The sequence below is a fragment of the Ranitomeya imitator genome, chromosome 5 (assembly GCF_032444005.1).
Source record: "Ranitomeya imitator isolate aRanImi1 chromosome 5, aRanImi1.pri, whole genome shotgun sequence".
NCBI lineage: Eukaryota > Metazoa > Chordata > Amphibia > Anura > Dendrobatidae > Ranitomeya > Ranitomeya imitator.
The window spans coordinates 567,339,506-567,362,196 of NC_091286.1; the positions used below are offsets into that span (position 1 = coordinate 567,339,506).

Consider the following 22,691-nt stretch of genomic DNA (forward strand, 5'->3'; position numbering starts at 1 on the left):
GATGGATCTATGGGGGTGGTTGCAGGATGGATATATGTGGCAGGGCAAGATGGATACAGTGCCTTCCGAAAGTATTCAGCCCCCTGAAACTTGTCAACCTTTTCCCACATATCATGCTTCAAACATAAAGATACCAAATGTAAATTTTTGGTGAAGAATCAACAAGTGAAACACAATTGTGAAGTTGAACGAAATTTATTGGTTATTTTAAATTTTTGTGGAAATTTAAAAACTGAAACGTGGGGCGTGTAATATTATTTGGCCCAGCAAATTCACTCCAGAAGTTCATTGTGGATCTCTGAATGATCCAATGTTGTCCTAAATGCCTACTGATGATAAATATAATCCACCTATGTGTAATCAAGTCTCTGTATAAATGCACCTGCTCTGTGATAGTCTCAGGCTATGTGCACACATTGCGGATTTTGCTGCGGGTCCGCAGCAGCTTTCCATGCGTTTACAGTACAATGTAAACCTATGGAAAACGCAATCCGCAGTGCCCATGCTGCGGAAAAAAACAATGCAGAAACGCTGCGGGTTACATTGCACAGCATGTCGTTTCTTTGTGCGGATTCCGCAGCGGTTTACACCTTCTCAATAATAGGCATCCTTAGGTGTAAAACTGCAGGTGGAGTCCACACAAAATCCACATAAAAACCGTGGTAAATCCGCAGGTAAAACGCAGTGCCTTTTGCTTGCGGATTTCTAAAATCCCCTGGGGAAAAATTTGCAAAGCTCCTTTTTACGTGTGCACATACCCTCAGGGTTCTGTTTGAAGCACAGAGATCATCATGAAGACCAAGGAACACAACAGGCAGGTCCGTGATACTGTTGTGGAGAAGTTTAAAGCCGGATTTGGATACAAAATGATCTCCAAAACTTCAAACATCCCAAGGAGCACTGTGCAAGCGATCATATTGAAATGGAAGGAGTATCATACCACTGCAAATCTACCAAGACCCGGCCGTCCCTCTAAACTTTCATCTCAAACAAGGAGAAGACTGATCAGAGATGCAGCCAAGAGGCCCATGATCATTCTTAATGAACTGCAGAGATCTACAGCTGAGGTGGGACAGTCTGTCCATAGGACAACAATCAGTCGTACACTGCACAAATCACGCCTTTATGGAAGAGTGGCAAGAAGAAAGCAATTTCTCAGATGTCCATAAAAAGTGTTATTTAAAGTTTGCTACAAGCTACCTGGGAGACACATCAAACACGTGGAAGAAGGTGCTCTGGTCAGATGAAAACAAAATCGAACTTTTGGGCAACAATGCCAAACGATATGTTTGGCGCAAAAGGCAACACAGCTCATCACCCTGAACACACCATCCCCACTGTCAAACATGGTGGTGTCAGCATCATGCTTTGGGCCTGCTTTTCTTCAGCAGGGACAAGGAAGATGGTTAAAATTGATGGGAAGATGGATGGAGCCAAATACAGGACCATTCTTGAAGAAAACCTGTTGGAGTCTGCAAAAGACCTGAGACTGGGATGGAGATTTGTCTTCCAACAAGACAATGATCCCAAACATAAAGTAAAATCTACAATGGAATGGTTCACAAATAAACGTATCCAGGTGTTAGAATGGCCAAGTCAAAGTCCAGACCTCAATCCAATCGAGAATCTGTGGAAAGAGCTGAAAACTGCTGTTCACAAACGATCTCCATCAAACCTCAGTGAGCTCGAGCTGTTTGCCAAGGAAGAATGGGCAAGAATTTCAGTCCCTCGATGTACAAAACTGATAGAGACATACCCCAAGCGACTTACAGCTGTAATCGCAGCAGAAGGTGGCGCAACAAAGTATTAAGTTAAAGGGGCCGAATAATATTGCACGCCCCATTTTTCAGTTTTTGAATTTCCACAAAAATTTAAAATAACCAATAAATTTCGTTCAACTTCACAATTGTGTTCCACTTGTTGTTGATTTTTCACCAAAAATTTACATTTGGTATCTGTTTGACTCATTATATGTGAGAAAAGGTTGAAAAGTTCAAGGGGGCCGAATACTTTAGCAAGGCACTGTATATGGGGGGTCACTATGCAGAAATGGGGTCCAGGATGGATATATGGTGGGGGGCAGGATGCACATATGGGGAACAGAATGGATATATGGGCGGAGCAAGGTACATGGCTTGACACGCTATTTAATAAAAGGGGCCAAGATGAGGGACATACATTATTAGTTTATGGTGCAAGTGGGGAACATAATTACTGTAGGGTTCAATTAGGGACATTATTACTCCTGTAATATAATTTGTTTTTTAGAAAACTGTTTTCCATGGGAGGGAACAAAAGAGGTGTGCTGTTATTGTGCAGTGCGGCAATACATTGCTTTATTTCTTCTTCTGACGTAGTGTAGAAGTCGGGGGGGAGAGTGGGGAATGTGCTTTAGAAGCAATCCGCTATTGATGACTATGTGTTGTTTCCTGCAGAGACTAGTCCTGCATGGAAGAAGTGTTGGCGGTCTGTTCCAGATGAAGAATAACTTCACCTAGAAACGTCACTGGTGAGTCAGTGTATTTCATGTATACATGCACATTATATACAGAGATCCTGTGTATGTCACTGATGATCACTGCATTACCTGTACACTTACAGTATATACTGTATACAGCGCTCTTGTGTATAATGTCACTTGTGGTAATAAGTGTTGTAAGTATTGTGGTTTGCATTCATGATCATTATTGTAGTATTTGGTGACTATGGGGTGGTAATTTGTCGTCTGGTCACGGTGTCGCTGTATTTGTCCCTTGTATATGGTATTATTCTGTCACTGTGGTCCAGTCATGGTGGGACTCGTGTCTACGCAAGATAAATTGACATGCTGCGGACTGGAAGCATGCACTGCATGTCTGTCTCCACATGTGATCCGCGGGCGTCTGTGTGCGCATTGTAGGCATGGGTTTTCTTGATGTCCCATCCACTATGCTGTAATATCTGGACGCTGCAGGTTGGACGCTCTGGATGTACGCAGCATCCAACCCACAGCGTTTACTGACCTTGGGAACGCACCCCCAATTCTCTGATCCGTGCAGTTTCCAATGGTCGGACCTAAACGATCAATAAGTTATCACCTATCCTTTGGAGCCCATGGATCGGTGTGTTTTATCCAAAGAACCTCTTGAATGCAGTTTGCTGAACTGTACATGCCACTTATGGGGACGCACAGTAGATGTGAAGGGGCTGCCTGTGTTTTACAGTTGATTCTCCACTGTAAGTGGGATAACGGGTATCTGCAGGGTGGTCCGCTAGAGTCAATTCCTCCTATGGGCCCCAGACACCGGAGTCCGACCCTGGTAGTAGGGCTGACTTAGTGGTTGTCAGGTCTTAGGTTACAAGTCTGCAGTCATTCTATGTAACTGCAGTTTTCAGAATCATACATTGCGCACTGTGAGGATTCTCCGGGGGCGGTGGGCATGTGACTGCAAGTATGTGATCTGTATACATGCGGTGACGTGCTGACTAGACGTGCGCAGCCTTGAGTAAGTGATTCTGACGTCTAGTCAGAATGTGTCGGAAAGTATGCAAATGGCATATTTACAGTCACATGACCTCGCTCTCCCAGGATCAGAGAATCCTCAGTGCATCGTGAGGATTCATAAGTCCGCAGTCACTGCAGAATTGTACTCCATGGAAGGACAAAACCTTTAGTTATTATTCATACTTTTTACATAACTTATATTGTTTTCAGCTTAATCAAACAAACCTAACATGGCTCATGGCTGTCACACTGAGCAATGAGAGGCATTTCTTAAAGGGGATATCGGGGTCCTTGCAAAAATCAAAAAATGTACCTTAGCACTAACAGGCAGGTAATTGCAGGTTACCTTCCTGTCGTGCACGGCTCCATTATTCCCCAGCACAGAGCTCCTGCCGTGGATTCAGAAGCTTGACGTTATATCTACAGGGTGGAGGCTTCTTTTCTGACCCGCTCTGTTCACTGGGCGGGATGTCCGAGGTTATTCTGATTGACAGCTGGATCTCTGCTACTTTACCGGGGAGCAGTCTGTCAATCAGAATCTCGGACGTCCCACCCCATCGCATCAGCACAGGCAGTGAGGTCCCCTGCAGCAGTGTCTGTTCCGGGGAAGAACGGCGCCGTGCACAACAGGCAGGTAAGTCGCATACCTGACTCAGTGCTTGGATACATTTTTTGATTTTGGCAAATTCCTCCTTTAAGTATCATGCTTTACAATACGTTTATGTTGTGGTGACATCTCCATTGATAAGTGCCTGCCTTTTCTTCCAGTGTGGGAAGGCAGCAGTGTGTGGGACCTGCCTGCAGAGTCCACATCTCAGGGAGCATCCAGAGAACAGCTGGAACAGCTGGAGAAGGCGAAAGCAGCCAAGGTATTTCAGCCGACTCCATTCTTTATAATGACTTGCAGTTTGGCGATGTGATGGTATAAATTATGAAGCGGTATAATTATTCTCCTATATTCTTTCCAATAAGTTAAAATTTGTAGGATTCTGTTCAGATCTAGTATTTTGTATAGGCATATATTGATATATAACAGCTATGTGTTTTTTTTTGCTTGTTTAAAGTGTTCCCTTGCATAGAAAAACTTAGGAAACTGTGGTTTCATATACATGGGGTGTAGGAATGGAGACAGTCCAACATATACCAGACCAGCGTATGACAAAACGGTGTATAGTGGAGACTCTGTGTTCAGTGTGTGTGTCGGGAGCTTTCTTGTCACACATGCTATATGTAAAGACCCCAGCTAAATGGCAAGTTGTCAGACCTCTGAAGTTTTGTGAAGTTGTGGTATTCCCTCCTATTTTAGTTGGGAGGAGAGTAATTTATAACCTCAGAAGGGCTGCTACTTTTTTGGCTGCTATTGATTTTGTCATCTCATTCAACTAAAATTGAACCTGTTGCCAGACTTTTGCGATCCCTTCTGAGAGTAGTGATTTATCACTCAGGCTGCTTGCTGCAGTTTTAATAAAATCAGTGTTTTCTCTGCTGCAGATTTATCAGTTCTTTGACTATTGAGCTCTGTATAACCTCGCCCACACCACTGATTGGCAGCTTTCTGCTTATGCACAGTGTACCCAGAAAGCAGCCAATCAGTGGTGGGGGCGGGGTTATACAGAGCTCATGAATATGGAGGACTACTTGGCAGCAGGTTAACTAGTCCTCCAGTGATAATCTCATACTGATAAAACATTGATTTGATCACAACTACACCAAGCAGCCCAGTAAGTGACACATCTGTGATATCAGAGTTTATGCTGCCCTAGGCACTTTAAGTGGTCACGCCCCATACTGATAAGTCAGACTATGAGTTTGGGCACACAACACCTGTTTAAGACAGATCTTCTATGTAACCCGCCTAAAAAAGCACTAATTAAACGCTAAAAAGAATGAACATCTGCACCTGCTGATATACCATATATACTCGTGTGTAAGATTTTCAGCACATTTTTTTGGGCTGAAAACGCCCCCTCGGTTTATACACGAGTCATTGTCCAGAAAGCCAGAGGGGAAAGGGGAACGGTGCAGGAGCGTCTGGAGTCGGTGGCGTTGGTTCATGGCCGCATCACCGACACCACCGTCTGTGCATGGCCGCATCACCGACACCACCGTCTGTGCATGGCCGCATCACCGACGCCACCGTCTGTGCATGGACGCATCACCGGCACCACCATCTGTGCATGGCCGCATCACCGGCACCACCGTCTGTGCATGGGCGCATCACCGGCACCACCGTCTGTGCATGGCCGCATCACCGGCACCACCGTCTGTGCATGGACGCATCACCGGCACCACCATCTGTGCATGGCCGCATCACCGGCACCACCGTCTGTGCATGGCCGCATCACCGGCACCACCGTCTCTGCATGACCGCATCACCGGCACCACCGTCTGTGCATGGACGCATCACCGGCAATACCATCTGTGCATGGCCGCATCACCGGCACCACCGTCTGTGCATGGACGCATCACCGGCACCACGTCAGATCCCTCCTTATTCGACTCGCTACTAGAGTGCACGAATAGCTGCAACGGGAACCCGGCTACCTGGAGTACTCCCGATAATCAGGTGCCCATCGCCTCAGCTGCATGTGTCACGGCTGTGTGACAGTCACAACACACATGCTCTCCATGTTTTGTGACAGTGGCACAGCCACGACACATGCAGCTGTGGCGCTGGGCACCTGATTTTCGGGAGTGCTCCAGGTAGCCGGGTTCCCACTGCAGCTATTTGTGAGCTCTATTAGTGAGCCAAATAAGGAGGGATCTGACAATATTTGCTCATGTCTATCCATGACAACATCACCGGAACCACCGTGTGTGCATGACCACATCACCAAGTTTAGTAGAGAGATCAATTGCAATGTCAGGTGATCCAAATATATTAGTTGTATTGCATGAAATTGCAGCTCCCAGTATGTCTTTTAACAATGGTAAAGAGATACTATGAGTTGTTACCAGCCATCAGCAGAGTGCGGACCATGCAGGAGCCACTGTACTGATGAGGTGCAGGCAGTAGCACTATTTTTAACATTTTAAAAATACCTTAACTGTTAGGAGATAGCATATGTTTTAGCTCCGTTAATTCTGAGCACATTGGTGCTGGTCTGAGTCCTTAGATCCCTACCAATTGCACAAAATTCCTCTTGGAAGTGCACAGCACAGGATTCTGACTTTCTATTGCATCCGCTCTGCTTACTTTTCTAAAAAGTCTTTTTAACTGCGGTTCGTAGTCTCAAACATATTCCCCACTTATCTGCTCAGAATTTTTGGACATAAATCATAACAAAATCTCCCAAAAGTTTAGTTACTCTTTGAGGTGCATTTACAATGCTGTCAATAATTGGAAACCAATTGGTCTATCTAAACAGGCAGTCGATCACCCAATGCAGAAGCAATATGTTTGTTGAATGAAATAATTTTTCAACTTGCTTAAAGGGAGTCTGTCACCTCCAAAAATGCCAATTAAACTGCATAAATATTTACGATAATATGGGTATGTGCAGACGATTAGTAATCTCTGCTGTTTGGACACTGCGTACTTGTGCAGCGTCAAACCCACAGCGGCCAGATCTTAGAGCATAGTGGATGGGATGTCCGGAAATCCCATGCCCAGTGTGCGTCCAGAGATGCCTTCGGCTCACCCGTGGAGACTAACATGCGGCGCGTCTCTGCGTTCAATAGACGGCAGTGCTTTGGATGCAGCAGACATGTGCTGCTTCCAAAGCTCTGCCTATTCCTGATCGTGTGCACATACCCTTAATATTTCCATTTTTAATCTCTTGAACATTATCGGTTTTGTCTTCAAATAAAAAATCATCCTGTGTCAGATATTTACATTGTGGCCATAGACTACGTAGGATTAAGCCACTCTACCCAAGCAGCTCACTGCCATAAATAATCCGATATTCAGTTCTCTATCCCTGGAGCACTTTAGCTCTGACCTTTTAATAAATGGAAGCCCAGGCCATGATGGACCATGCGCTGTTAGAAGTTACCTGTAAATGTCATAGTAGATAGATGCTAAAGTATTCTCCGGTCATGCCTTGTAAAAGCAGAGTCCAGCTTTGTTGGCTTTTCTAGGTTAAGGATAGGTTTCTGGATAGCCTCATTATCCGAAGCTGTTCGAGATCTAGTTTTCAGTACTCAGCACATCTGTGCATTATAGGGGATCTCTGTCTTTCTCCGTAATGAACTGGTCCAGATTATGGAAAGATTGTAATGACTGAAGTGTCCATCTCATCTGGTCACATTTTTGAAAAGTCAGTGGTGACCTATAAACCTATAACAAAGGTCTCACCAGCCATGTAGTGATAACTGCAGATCCTTATGGACACAGACTTATATTCAGTAAAATGTGTCCATTTTTTTAATACATGAATACCTGAGACAGTCTTATACATGGTTCCACAGTGAAAGAGCGGTATACTTTGTATAATGATGCTCGTTTTCAGATGCTATGTTGAACTAGTGGTCAACAGTGTAGCGTATTTCATATCGTTCCTTATCAGATACAAGAAAATGCTGCCAAACTGTTTTGTAGATTGAGCAGGAAAGGAGGGAAGCAGAACTGAGGGCAAAGCAAGAGGAGGAAGAACAACGCAGGCGCCTCGAAGAGGAAGAGCGAAAACGGAAAGAAGAGCTAGAACTGGCGCGACGCAAACAGGTATTATATTTAACTGTTGGACATAGAAGTATGTCAGGTATCGATAGGGGCTGTGGCATCTCTTTGCCAACTTCTGACAATATCTAAAGTAAAGTCAGCAGGACATCGTGAACATTAAATCGTGTAAATCTCTGGGATTAAAGGTATAGGGGATTGGCCTTGCCCTTTATACCTAATTGGCTAAGGCATTATTTTATTGTTTTTTAACTGTTGATACACAATCCTTGCCATTATAATGTCATACCGCACATTTAACTTTCAGGAGGAAGCCCTGCGGCGACAGAGAGAGCAGGAGTTGGCGCTCAGGAGGCAGATTGAGGAGGAAGAGCGAAAAAGGGAAGAGGAACGAAGACTCCTGGAGGAGAGGAGGCGGCAGGAAGAGGAAAGGAGAAGACAAGAAGAGGAGAGGAGGAGGCTGGAGGACGAGAGAAAGAGGCTAGAAGAAGAAAAGAGGAGAAAAGAGGAAGAAAAGAAGCGGGAAGAAGAGGAGAAAAGAAAAAGAGAGGAGCTTCAACGGAAACAGGTACAATTGAAGCCCCTGTGTATCCTCCTGGACGTATTCCCACAACACTGCTGAAAGCTGTCCAGATTTTCACACTTGGTGAATGCGCACCTTTGATATGATTTCACTTTTTTGCCTAAAAATGTAATATTTCTTGAATTAAATAAATTTCTAGAAATATTAAAGGGAAACTGTCACCATAAAAATGCAGTTTGTTCTGCAGTCATCATTTTGTATATCAGGGCAAGAATGTAGCACTGCCCACTAGACCTAAAAGCCCAGAGGGTTAAATGCTTAAAACGCAAGTTATATTGAATCTTTTCTCTCAGAGCTATTTATCAATTCTCCTCCGCTTCCCCTGCTATAGCATGGTGCCTGCAGAGTGAACAGCATTTTTATGGTGACAGGTTCCCTTTAAGCCATTAATAGTTGGATTATAGTACATAGTGATGAGCGAGTGTGCAGGTTTCCCCGTGCATGCTCGTGTGTTCTCCGAGTATCTTGGGCGTGCTCGTATATTATGTTTGAGTCCCTGCAGCTGCATGATTTGTGGCTGCTAGACAGCCTGAATACATGTGGGGATTATGTAACAAACAGGCAATCCCAGCATGTGTTCAGGCTGTCTAACAGCCTCAAATCATGCAGCTGTGGAGACAAAAACCTAATCTCTGAGCACGCCCAAGATACTCGGAGAACACCTGGGCATGCTCGGGGAAACCAGAGTAACGAGCACCCTCGCTCATCACTAATAATACATTGTTACCTGAGCTTAATGTTTACACAGTCAGCAGTGTAACTTTACTCTCGGCCTATATAGTTTCTGATTCAGAGATCTCCATCAGAAGATGAATGCTCTGATTGTTATGAGATGTTAAAATGTTAATCAGAACAACATTTTGTGCCTTTTAAAGGTATTGTCCAGAGAAAACCTGTTACCACCTTCGTGTCTGGTAGGTGATAATTTGCTAATTGGTGGGTGTCCCACCGCTAGGACCTGCATCGACTAGCAGATAGGGGAGCTTTTAGCCGTGTTACAACACTGCACAGCAGCAGCTTGTACGTGCCATTCATTCTTTATGGGGTTGCCAAAAAAGCCAAACGCATGCTGCCAGCCCAAGTCGCACTTGTGCACTCCACTCTATTTTAATGGGTATAAAAGTTACCTGTGCTGCTGATTGGTGCAGGTCCAAGCTGTCGTACCCCCACCAATCAACATGTTATATTACCTATCCAGGGAATAGGAGCTAACTTGTTTTAATTGGAAGACCGCTTTAAGCAGGATGGTAAGACTTTAAAGTATGGCCCAATCAGTCTTTCCCAACCAGTGTGTCATAAGGCAGGAAGCCCAGCTGGTCTGATACTCATAGGATGCCCTGTGAGTCTTTGTAGTTGTGTCCCTTTTGGTGTCAAATCAGCCCAGAGAATGTCCCCAGAGTGACGCATAAAACGGCTATTCCTCAATATGTGTCTTTTCACATCATTGGGCCCTGTTTGTGGACATTCGTTGAACATTCATGGCCCTTGCCACTAGTTGTACAGAGCCCTAATCACTTGATTTTACAAGTCCCAGCTATTCCTGAAGGTTGGGAGTGACACTGTATTATCTCGGGGAGGCCCCTACCCCTTTCTTCTTTGAGTTGGCCAAGTCCCAGAGACTTCAGTCCCATATCCCTTAATTTTAATCTCATTTAGCATCCATTTATATTTTAATTTTACACCATAAATAGGAGGAGGCTGCAAGATGGGCACGAGAAGAGGAGGAGGCTGCAAGCCGACTTATGGAAGAAGCGCGCTTACGGCAGGAGGAAGAGGAACGTAAAAAGAAAGAGGAGGCACAGAGGCAAAAAGAACTTCAGAGACAAAGGCAGCAACAGCAGGAAGCTTTAAGGCGTCTACAGCAACAGCAGCAGCAGCAACAACTTGCACAGATGAAGGTACTAGGAAACGTTTTTTCTTTCTCTACACAGACAGATGTTACCATTGTATCACACTGTGTGGTTTTTCCTGCAGTCCTACCCCAAATAAAAATAGAAGAGAGAGTACATGAAAGTTTGAAGGATGGGTTGGAGACAAAAATGGATAAAGAAATGCATTTGTAGACTGCCAAAAAGCTATATTTTTAAACTATAAGATGCACTTTATAGCAAAAAAATATATATTGTTGAAAAGTGCCTGCGTCTTATAGTTGAGAGTCAGCCTCTCTGCCTAGCCCCTGCAATGCAAGTTCTCCCCTACTGCTTCCTCAGTGATTTGGGAGAGCTTTGAGAAAGTCATGCATATATTGCCAGCAATGCTTCATCTCTCTGCCGGACACTGATCTGTCTGATCAGTGTAGGGCAGGACAGCAGAGAGCACATGGTTCAGTCTGCTCCTGCACATACATATGTGCGCCCAGCTGTCTCTTCTGTCTTCTTTTCCTCCGTCACTCAGTGGAGCTGACAAAGAAACTGCAGGGCTAACTATGGTGGCTGCTGCAGAGACAGGGAGGCAGCTGGGGGCGGTGAGAAAGCAAATTGGCATTTGGCTTTGCTACTTACAATCATGGCCGAAAGTGTTGGCACCCTTCAAATTGTTCCAGAAAATGATGTACCATATTTTTCACTTTAGAAGACACGCTTTTTTGGGGGGGGGTGATGGGGCCGTTGTCACATTTAATATACCATATACACTGCGCAAGCACTGTGTCCCCACAGGTCCCCCAGAAGTGTCCCCCATAACTGCGTGTCCCCACAGATCCCACCTAGTATGCTATTTGAGAACAGTGAAGAAAGTGACACCAGTGCCTGTGAGCAACTGAGCTTCTTAAATGATGACAGTAGCGATGACAAATTCCTGGGGTTTCCTGACAACTAGAAGAGTGCACTACATGAGGATAAGGCTATGTGCACATGTCAGGATTTCTTGCAGAAATTTCCTGAACAAAACCAGACATTTTCAGCAAGAAACCCGCATGTGTTTTTGCACGTTTTTTTTTTTGCACGTTTTTTTCCCCGGAGCTTCTCAATGCATTAAATATCTGGAAAAACGCCAAAAAAAAAAAAAAAAACAGCAAAATTAATGAACATGCTGCGTTTTTACCGCGATGTGTTTTTTTTTTTTTTTGCGGAAAAAAAACGCATCATGTGCACAAAAATTGCAGGATGCATTTAAAATGATGGGATGCTTATGTATGCGTTTAAGTGTTTTTCCCACGGAAAGCGGCCGAAAAAACGTGAAAAATCCTGAACGTGTGCACATAGCCTTAAAGTTTCTCCTCACATGTTATTCATAAACATGGTTCATGTTACTTAAAATGCTGCTGTTAAGTCTACATTGTTAAAATAATATTTTGTTATTTTATTAAATGTTTTAGCACTAAGGCCGGTTTCACATTAGCGTTTACCTGATCTGCGGAGGGCTGCAGACTTCCTCCGTGAAGCCCCGTCCTCGGCCGCACCTCCGCCGCTAGCTCCGCCTACTTCTACATGCGGCCTGCGTACCTATCTTTAACATTAGGTACGCAGGTCGTGCGGCTGTATGCGGACGCTGCCGCATGCGTCGTTTTGACGATGCGGCGACCAGTGTAGGACGCAGCCTGTAGCATTTTTTCCCCCCGCATCTTCAAAACGACGCATGCGGCAGCATCCGCATACAGCCGCACGACCTGCGTACCTAATGTTAAAGATAAATACGCAGGCCGCATGCAGAAGTAGGCGGAGCTAGCGGCGGAGGTGACGCCGAGGGCGGGGCTTCACGGAGGAAGTCCACAGCCCGCCGCAGATCAGGTAAACGCTACTGTGAAACTAGCCTTATTTGGCTAAATATATATATTGTTTTTTCCTCTAAATCCTAGGTGCGTATTCCTCCCAGAAAATTATTGCAATGACACATGTTTTGTTATACACGTTTATTTCCTTTGTGTATATTGGAACAACACAAAAAACAGGAAAAAAGCAAATTGGACATAATTTCACACACAACCCCAAAAATGGACCGGACAACATTGTTGGTACTTTTCCAACATTGTGAGTAAACAACTTTGTTTCAAACTTGTGCAAACTCATCTGTAGCAAGTAACATGGGTGGGCAATATGAAACCCACACCTGAAACCAGATAAAAAGAGAAGTGGACTCAGTATTTGCATTGTGTGTCTGTGTGTGCCACACTAAGCATGGAGAACTGAAAGAGAAGAAGAGAACTGTCTGAGGATTTAAGATACAAAAGTATTGAACAATATCAACAATCCCAAGGTTACAAGTCCATCTCCAGAGATCTTGATGTCCCTTTGTCCACGGTGCGCAACAACATCAAGAAGTTTATAACCCATGGCACTGTACTTACTCAACCTAGACGTGGACGACAGAGAACAGTTGATGAAAGTTTGCAACACATAAAAGTCCAGATGGTGGATAAGCAGCCCTAATCAAGTCCCAAAGAAATTCAAGCTGTTCTGCAGGCTCAGTTCCCACTGACATTGATGCACCCTATCTGTAGACATTTGAATGAAATGAAATGCTATGGCAGGAGACACCGGAGGACCCCACTGCTGACACACACATAAAAAGCTAGACTGCAGTTTGTCAAAATGTATGTGAGCAAGACAAAATCCTTCCGGGAAAGCGTCTTGTGGACAGATGAGCCCAAAATATAAATTTTGTTTATATAGCACATGATTCAACTGTGTACCGAAAACAAAATGAGGCCAGCAAAGAAAAGAACATAGTACATGCAGTGAAATATGGTGGAGGTTCAAAGTTGTTTTGGGGTTGTTTTGCTGCCTCTGGTACTGGGTGCCTTGACTGTGCAATAAACAAAGTTGCACTCGGTAGTGCTAAAGCATGTCAGTATGAAATACATATAGCAGTACTGCTTCTGGATACTAGGAAAACATGAGACTCTTAGCACATAATTTGGCCAATTCAATTTTTTTTGTTTATTGCATATGGAGGTAGCTGCTCCTAGTTTGCACCTGTTCTCATTAGCTTAGAAGAGCCCCTCAATCTTTTTGTCATTGGGTGCAAGGCATCGTGAAATCTGACGATTACCAATGGATTTTGGGATGCAATGTAGTGCCCAGCATCAGAAAGCTGTTTGCGTCCTAGGTCATGGGTCTTCCAGCAGGACAATAACCCCAAACATACTTCATGATGCCCCCAGAAATGGATGGAAACAAAGCGCTGGAGAGTTCTGAAGTGGCAGCAATGAGTGCGGATCTAAATCCCATTGAGCACCTGTGGAGAGATCTTAAATTTGCTGATGGGAGAAGGCACCTTCAAATATGAGAGACCTGGAGCAGTTTGCAAAAGAAGAGTGGTCCAGAATTCCAGCTGTGAGATGTAAGAAGCTTTTTGATGGTCATAGGAAGAGACTTATTCCAAAGGGTGTGCAACCAAATACTAAGTTGAGGGTGCCAACTATTTTGTCCAGACCATTTTTGAGATTTTGTGCGAAATTGTGTTCAATTTGCCCTTTTTTTACTCAGTTTTTTTGTGTTGTTCCACACAAAGGAAATAAACATGTGTATACCAAAACATGTGTAATTGCAATCTTCTGGGAGAAATACTTCACTTTCTGGAACAATGTGAAGGCTGCCAACACTTTCGGCCATGGCTATATATAAGTAGGTAATCTGCCTTTTGTCACAAAATGTGGATAGATTGGGATCAGTATGTCATTATGAAAGTTTAATTCTTAAGAGGTATTTTACTGTTTAATTTTGTCTAAGCTTTGGTGAGTCCCATAATCCAGTCCTGCCAGGTTTCCATTGGCTCTGGTGAGCGGAGAAGCAGAATAGAGGAGTCCTGATGGAGTTATAGCTCGTTAGAGATGGGTGGAATGCTTTAGGATTGCTTGCAAAGTGGATGTCTGTAAAGAGATGTGAATTGTGAAGAAATACTGCCATATCGGTGAGGTTTATTGGCTTGCAGAGTACTGCATGTTATTTCTATGTTTCAGTTACCGTCTTCATCCACATGGGGGCAGCAGGTGAATCCAGGAGCATCTCCATCAACTTTGTCTTTGGCAGAGATACAGAAGCTCGAGGAGGAGAGAGAGAGACAAAATCAGGAAGAGGTGCGTGTCCTGTAGTGTGTAGACGGACCATAGTCCTTGTGTAGCTTTCTAATGTAATTTTCAATCCGTTGTACATTTTGGTGGTTAAAGTTATGTTCCCATCATGTTCCCCCTCATCCTGGGCTCTCTGCTCTGAACCCTCCACTGCCCCTTTCACCCTCTCTGGATTGACAGCAGTAGCTTCACCCCCTCCCCCCCCCCCCCCCACCCTGTGCTCTGGCTTCAGCCCCCACCCCTCCCCACCCTGTGCTCTGGCTTCAGCCCCCACCCCCCCACCCTGTGCTCTGGCTTCAGCCCCCACCCCCCCACCCTGTGCTCTGGCTTCAGCCCCCACCCCCCCACCCTGTGCTCTGGCTTCAGCCCCCACCCCCCAACCCTGTGCTCTGGCTTCAGCCCCCACCCTGTGCTCTGGCTTCAGCCCCCCCTTCCCACCCTGTGCTCTGGCTTCAGCCCCCCCCCCCCCTTCCCACCCTGTGCTCTGGCTTCAGCCCCCCCCCTTCCCACCCTGTGCTCTGGCTTCAGCCCCCCCTTCCCACCCTGTGCTCTGGCTTCAGCCCCCCCCCCCCTTCCCACCCTGTGCTCTGGCTTCAGCCCCCCCCCCCCCCTTCCCACCCTGTGCTCTGGCTTCGGCCCCCACCCTGTGCTCTGGCTTCAGCCCCCACCCCCCACCCTGTCCTCTGGCTTCAGCCCCCCCCCCCCACCCTGTCCTCTGGCTTCAGCCCCCCCCCCACTTCCCACCCCGTGCTCTGGCTTCAGCCCCCCCCCCCCACCCTGTGCTTTGGCTTCCACCCTCCCACCCTGTGCTCTGGCTTCAGCCCCCACCCTCCCACCCTGTGCTCTGGCTTCAGCCCCCACCCTCCCACCCTGTGCTCTGGCTTCAGCCCCCACCCTGTGCTCTGGCTTCAGCCCCAGTGCTCTGTTTTCAGCCCCCACCCACCCTGTGCTCTGGCTTCAGCCCCCACCCCCTCCACCCTGTGCTCTGGCTTCAGCCCCCACCCCCCTACCCTGTGCTCTGGCTTCAGCCCCCACCCCCCAACCCTGTGCTCTGGCTTCAGCCCCCACCCTGTGCTCTGGCTTCAGCCCCCCCCTTCCCACCCTGTGCTCTGGCTTCAGCCCCCCCCCCCCTTCCCACCCTGTGCTCTGGCTTCAGCCCCCCCTTCCCACCCTGTGCTCTGGCTTCAGCCCCCCCTTCCCACCCTGTGCTCTGGCTTCAGCCCCCCCTTCCCACCCTGTGCTCTGGCTTCAGCCCCCCCCCTTCCCACCCTGTGCTCTGGCTTCAGCCCCCCCCCTTCCCACCCTGTGCTCTGGCTTCAGCCCCCCCCCCCCCCCCCTTCCCACCCTGTGCTCTGGCTTCGGCCCCCACCCTGTGCTCTGGCTTCAGCCCCCACCCCCCACCCTGTGCTCTGGCTTCAGCCCCCCCCCCTTCCCACCCCGTGCTCTGGCTTCAGCCCCCCCCCCCACCCTGTGCTTTGGCTTCCACCCCCCACCCTGTGCTTTGGCTTCAACCCCCCCCCCCCCCCACCCTGTGCTCTGGCATCAGCCCCCACCCTGTGCTCTGGCTTCAGCCCCCACCCCCCCACCCTGTGCTCTGGCTTCAGCCCCCACCCCCCCACCCTGTGCTCTGGCTTCAGCCCCCACCCCCCCACCCTGTGCTCTGGCTTCAGCCCCCACCCCCCCACCCTGTGCTCTGGCTTCAGCCCCCACCCCCCCACCCTGTGCTCTGGCTTCAGCCCCCACCCCCCCACCCTGTGCTCTGGCTTCAGCCCCCACCCCCCCACCCTGTGCTCTGGCTTCAGCCCCCACCCCCCACCCCCACCCTGTGCTCTGGCTTCAACCCCCCCCCCCCCACCCTGTGCTCTGGCTTCAGCCACCACCCCCCCACCCTGTGCTCTGGCTTCAGCCCCCACCCCCCCACCCTGTTCTCTGGCTTCAGACCCCCCCCCCCCACCCTGTGCTCTGGCTTCAGCCCCCCCCACCCTGTGCTTTGGCTTCAGCCCCCCCCCCACCCTGTGCTCTGGCTTCAGCCACCCCCCCCCCCCCACCCTGTGCTCTGGCTTCAGCCCCCCCCCCGCCCCACCCCCACTCTGTGCTCTGGCTTCAGACCCCCCCCACCCTGTGCTCTGGCTTCAGACCCCCCCCACCCTGTGCTCTGGCTTCAGCCACCCCCCCCCACCCTGTGCTCTGGCTTCAGCCCCCCCCACCCTGTGCTCTGGCTTCAGCCCCCCCCCCCACCCTGTGCTCTGGCTTCAGCCCCCACCCCCCCACCCTGTTCTCTGGCTTCAGACCCCCCACCCTGTGCTCTGGCTTCAGCCCCCCCCCCCCCCACCCTGTGCTTTGGCTTCAGCCCCCCCCACCCTGTGCTCTGGCTTCAGCCACCCCCCCCCCCCCACCCTGTGCTCTGGCTTCAGCCCCCACCCCCCCACCCTGTGCTCTGGCTTCAGCCCCCCCGCCCCACCCCCACCCTGTGCTCTGGCTTCAGACCCCCCCACCCTGTGCTCTGGCTTCAGCCCCCACCCCCCCACCCTGTGCTCTGGCTTCAGCCCCCACCCCCCCACCCTGTGCTCTGGCTTCAGCCCCCACCCCCCCACCCTGTGCTCTGGCTTCAGCCCCCACCCCCCCACCCTGTGCTCTGGCCTCAGCCCCCACCCCCCCCCCCACCCTGTGCTCTGGCTTCAGCCCCCCCCCCCCACCCTGTGCTCTGGCTTCAGCCCCCCCCCCCACCCTGTGCTCTGGCTTCAGCCCCCCCCCCCCCACCCTGTGCTCTGGCTTCAGCCCCCACCCCCCCACCCTGTGCTCTGGCTTCAGCCCCCCCCCCCCACCCTGTGCTCTGGCTTCAGCCCCCACCCCCCCACCCTGTGCTCTGGCTTCAGCCCCCACCCCCCCACCCTGTGCTCTGGCTTCAGCCCCCCCCCCCTCCACCCTGTGCTCTGGCTTCAGCCACCCCCCCCCCCCCCACCCTGTGCTCTGGCTTCAGCCACCCCCCCCCCACCCTGTGCTCTGGCTTCAACCCCCCCGCCCCACCCCCACCCTGTGCTCTGGCTTCAGACCCCCCCCCCCCACCCTGTGCTCTGGCTTCAGCCCCCCACCCTGTGCTGTCATCCCCTCTCATCTTCCAGGGTCAGTCCTTCCTTCCTGTTCACTGGTAGGTGCTGTCGACAGATGCCAGCGTTCTTGGCTTGGGTGTGGTCTTTCACCACTTGACTGTCCAGGGTCTTTGGTCGACAGAGGAAACTTCTCTATCGATCAACATCCTCGAGATGAGGGCCATTCTTCTGTCCCTCCATCACTGGGAAAGGCTTCTCAGAGGTCTGCCGATCCAAGTGCAGATGGACAATGCCACGGTGGAGGTGTATGTCAATCACCAGGGAGGAACTCGGAGTCCCTTGGCAATACAAGATTTTGTTCTGGGCAGAAATGACAGTTCCGGCGATATCTGCAGTACATACACTACCGTTCAAAAGTTTAGGGTCACTTAGAAATGTCCTTATTTTTGAAAGAAAATCAGTTTTTTTTTCCAATGAAGCTAACATTAAATGATTCAGAAATACACTCTATACATTGTTAATGTGGTAAGTGACTTCTAGTCTGGTTTGTAATGCAATATCTTCATAGGTGTATAGAGGCCCATTTCCAACAACCATCACTCCAGTATTCTTATGGTACTTTGTGTTTGCTAACTGTGTAAGAAGGCTAATGGATGGTTAGAATACCCTTGAAAACCCTTGTGCAAGTATGTTAGCACAGCTGAAAACAGTTTTACTGATTAGAGAACCTATAAACCAGACCTTCCTTTGAGCTAGTTGAGAATCTGGAGCATTACATTTGTTGGTTCCATTAAACTCTCAAAATGGCCAGAAAAAAAGAACTTTCATGTGAAACTCGACAGTCTATTTTTGTTCTTAGAAATGAAGGCTATTCCATGCGAGAAATTGCCAAGAAACTGAAGATTTCCTACAACGGTGTGTACTACTCCCTTCAGAGGAGAACGCAAACAGGCTCTAACCAGAGTAGAAAGAGAAGTGGGAGGCCCCGCTGCACAACTGAGCAGCAAGACAAGTACATTAGAGTTTGTAGTTTGAGAAATCGACACCTCACAGGTCCTCAACTGGCAATGTCATTAAATAGTACGCCAGTGTCAATGTGTACAGTGAAGAGGCGACTCTGGGATGCTGGCCTTCAGGGCAGAGTGGCAAAGAGAAAGCCATATCTGAGACTGGCTAATAAAATGAAAAGATTAATATGGGAAAAAGTACACAGACATTGGACAGAGAAAGATTGGAAAAAAGTGTTACGGACAGACGTTTGAGGTGTTTGGATCACACAGAAGAACATTTGTGACACAGAACAACTGAAAACATGCTGGAAGAGTGCCTGACGCCATCTGTCAAGCATTGTGGAGGTAATGTGATGGTCTGGGGTTGCTTTGGTGCTGGTAAAGTGGGAGATTTGTACAAGGTAAAAGGGATATTGAATAAGGAAGACTATCACTCCATTTTGCAACGCCGTGCCATACCCTGTGGACAGCGCTTGATTGGAGCTAATTTCACCCTACAACAGGACAATGACCCAAAGCACACCTTCAAATTATGCAAGAACTATTTAGGGACGAAGCAGGCAGCTGGTATTCATCTGTAATGGAGTGGCCAGTGCAGTCATCAGATCTCAACCCCATTGAGCTGCTGTGGGAGCAGCTTGACTGTATGGCACTCAAAAAGTGCCCATCAAGCCAACCCAGCTTGTGGGAGGGGCTTCTGGAAGCCTGGGGTGAAATGTCTCCTGATTACCTCAGAAAATTAACTGCTAGAATGCCAAAGGTCTGCAATGCTGTAATTACTGCAAAGGGAGCATTATTTGACGAAAGCAAAGCTTGAATGAGAAAATTATTATTTCAAATAAAAATCTTTTTCGAACCTTATCAATTTCTGGACTAGAGTTTCAATTCATTCGGCAACTCATTTGATTAATAAAAGTATGAGTTTTTACACTTCGGCGGACGCCAGCCTAGGTAGAAGGATCTTGCAGGGGGCAGTGGTGAGTTCTCTGACCTGAATGGAGTTTCTGCTCTTACCTCCCCAGGGACTGCTTTGGGACGTCCCATGATTTCCTGTGTCCACCAATAAAGCGATCGAGAAAACAGGATTTTTATTTACTCACCGCACAATCTTTCTTGGAGCCATCATTGGGGGGACACAGCATCCTTCCATGTTTATCGGCTCTGATTACTGTTATATTGTTAAAGTTTGAGTTAAGGTACCTTCACACTAAACGATATCGCTAGCAATCTGTGACATTGCAGCGTCCTCTCTAGCGATATCGTTTAGTTTGACACGCAGCAGCGATCAGAATCCTGCTGTGATGTCGTTGGTCGGGGCTAGAGGGCCAGACCTTTCTTTGGTCGCTGGCTCTCCCGCTGACATCGTTGAATCGGCGTGTGTGACACCGATTCAGCGATGTCTTCGCTGGTAACCAGGGTAAACATCGGGTTACTAAGCGCAGGGCCGCGCTTAGTAACCCGATGTTTACCCTGGTTACCATCCTAAAAGTAAAAAAAACAAACGCTACATACTTACCTACCGCTGTCTGTCCCCGGCGCTCTGCTTCTCTGCTCTGGCTGTGAGCACAGCGGCCGGAAAGCAGAGCGGTGACGTCACCGCTCTGCTTTCCGGCTGCCCGGCGCTCACAGCCAGAGCAGAGAAGCAAAGCGCCGGGGACAGACAGCGGTAGGTAAGTATGTAGCGTTTGTTTTTTTTACTTTTAGGATGGTAACCAGGGTAAACATCGGGTTACTAAGCGCGGCCCTGCGCTTAGTAACCCGATGTTTACCCTGGTTACCGGCATCGTTGGTCGCTGGAGAGCGGTCTGTGTGACAGCTCTCCAGCGACCAAACAGCGACGCTGCAGCGATCCGGATCGTTGTCTGGATCGCTGCAGCGTCGTTTAGTGTGAAGGTACCTTTATTTGTATCTCTTACTTGTTGCTTCCTACTGCTTTCTCACTAACTGATTAACCTAGTGCCGATTGGTGGGGTGTACACTGCAGAGGAGGAGCTAACTTTTTTTGTACATAGTGTTAGCCTCCTAAATGGCAGCAGCATACACCCGTAGTTTCCTGTGTCCCCCAGTGAAGGCTCTGAGAAACAGATTTGACTGTGAGTAACCAAAAATCCTGTTTTTGTGGCTCCAGATATATAAAAACTCATGAAGGACAATGTTTGTGAAACAAAAATGAAAGTGGTTGAGTAAAGGGAATGGGATTTTTTTTTTTTTTTTAAAGAAGTCATGAAGAAATTTCTAGGTGATAAAAAAGATCCAAAATTTAAGTCCATTGTGGAAAACAGGCTGAAATTTTTCAAAGCCTTGGGCTGTCTAGTGAATTTAAAGTTACATTTTTACTTTCTCCTTTGGACTACTTTCCTGAAAACCTTGGTGCTATTAGCGATGAGCAAGGAGAAAGATTTTGTCCGGATAAGGAGATGGAACGATGATGCCAAGGTAGATGGAACGTTAACATGATGACGGTGTTAGGTTGAACAATAAGAAATGTTCACTTAGTTTCCTACTCCTTGCCTAATTGGATATTGATCAGGTGCGCACTAAAGAAATAACATCAGACAACACACAGTCGGATGTAAGCTCTCCTTGACCAATCGATGGCTCAGCTCCAAAGACCTTTATTTAATCCTAAAATAGTAAGGGGGGGCTCGGTTAGCTCTAAAATGGGAGTGATCGGATGTATTCCATTGGTTAGTGGGTTGGGCAATGAGCTAGTCCATGAGCCGATCCATGATGTCATCAGGGTGGGTTGGTCCATGAGGTCATCAGGGTGGGCGTCACCATGGGCAGATCCATGAGGTCACCAAGGTGGGTGTTATCTTGAATATCAGCACATGGTGTGTGGTGAAACAGGAAATGACAGCCATCTTTAGTGTCACACTTCGATCTGAGCAAGCTTATGTAAGGTGAAATAATACACTTGGGTCGGTAGTCTCAATCTCTTATGTCTTGAGGTTAATTATTTGATCTCATGGCTCTCCTCAACAACGGACTACGGCTGGATGCTTCACTGAGAAGATCCGCAGGCCTTCTACAAGAGAAAAGGTATCAAGAGAAGCTTTGAAGAGAAAAAAAAAGGAGCAATAATTAACGTCCAATAAAGTTACAGATTAAATGTTCAATACATTACATAGAATATTGTGTACATTTTGGCTGCAATAAAGATACATCTCACTTATACATAACTTCATGCACATTTTGTGCAAAATCCATACTTGATGGTTCAAAATAGAAGCTTTTTTTTAAATCGGACACAAAGAAACATAAGAAACAGTCATTGGATTTTAAAAAAATTTTGTTAACCCAAATTTTGCATACCTGTTATTAATGCTGACATTTTGATTATGCAACTGATATCCATATTATATATAATTATACATGAGACATCTCATAAGCCAGTCATATAGAGTAATGTTACAATTTTCCTTTTATATAATACAGCAAAGGCGACTACAGCAAGAGTTGAAGTCTATGCAGCAGCAGCAGCAACAGCAGCAGAAGACTCCTGGTTGGGGCAATGCAGTCAAGCCACCCATTAACACCAAATCTCTCCTTGAGATTCAACAGGAAGAGGCCAGGCAAATGAAAAAATTGCAACAGCAGCAGCAACAGGCAGGTCGCAGCAGGCCTGCAAATGTTCCAATTCCCGCTCCTGCACCTGCACCACCTCCAATTGTACGTACTGCAGTATTGTTATCTACTATATATAATCGTCTAATTCTGTCTGTAACGGAAATCTCGCGTCGCTGATTGGTCGCCCCAGCCGTCAGCGACAGGCACAGTCCGGCCGCGAATTGGCGCTGGATTTGAACCATGCTTCGCTGATTGGTCGCGTCTGGCCGGGGGCAACCAATCAGCGATATTGGCGCGGGATTTAACCCCCATTCACAGCGTGAGGTAGTTCACTCACGTTTACTGAACAAGTTCTGTTTGTCACAG

General features: G+C 47.8%; 1 protein-coding gene across 5 annotated transcripts in view; it reads left to right on the forward strand.

Moving 5' to 3' along the window:
• Positions 1 to 22,691, forward strand: part of GIGYF2 (GRB10 interacting GYF protein 2) — a 257,367-nt gene that overhangs the window by 201,458 nt on the left and 33,218 nt on the right. For all 5 annotated transcript variants that reach the window (XM_069727759.1, XM_069727760.1, XM_069727756.1 and 2 more), the window contains 6 exons: positions 4,253 to 4,353; positions 8,025 to 8,147; positions 8,410 to 8,670; positions 10,377 to 10,583; positions 14,585 to 14,701; positions 22,194 to 22,427. In XM_069727759.1, coding sequence (XP_069583860.1) covers positions 4,253 to 4,353; positions 8,025 to 8,147; positions 8,410 to 8,670; positions 10,377 to 10,583; positions 14,585 to 14,701; positions 22,194 to 22,427 — 1,043 coding nt within the window. The remainder of the gene's footprint in view (positions 1 to 4,252; positions 4,354 to 8,024; positions 8,148 to 8,409; positions 8,671 to 10,376; positions 10,584 to 14,584; positions 14,702 to 22,193; positions 22,428 to 22,691) is intronic.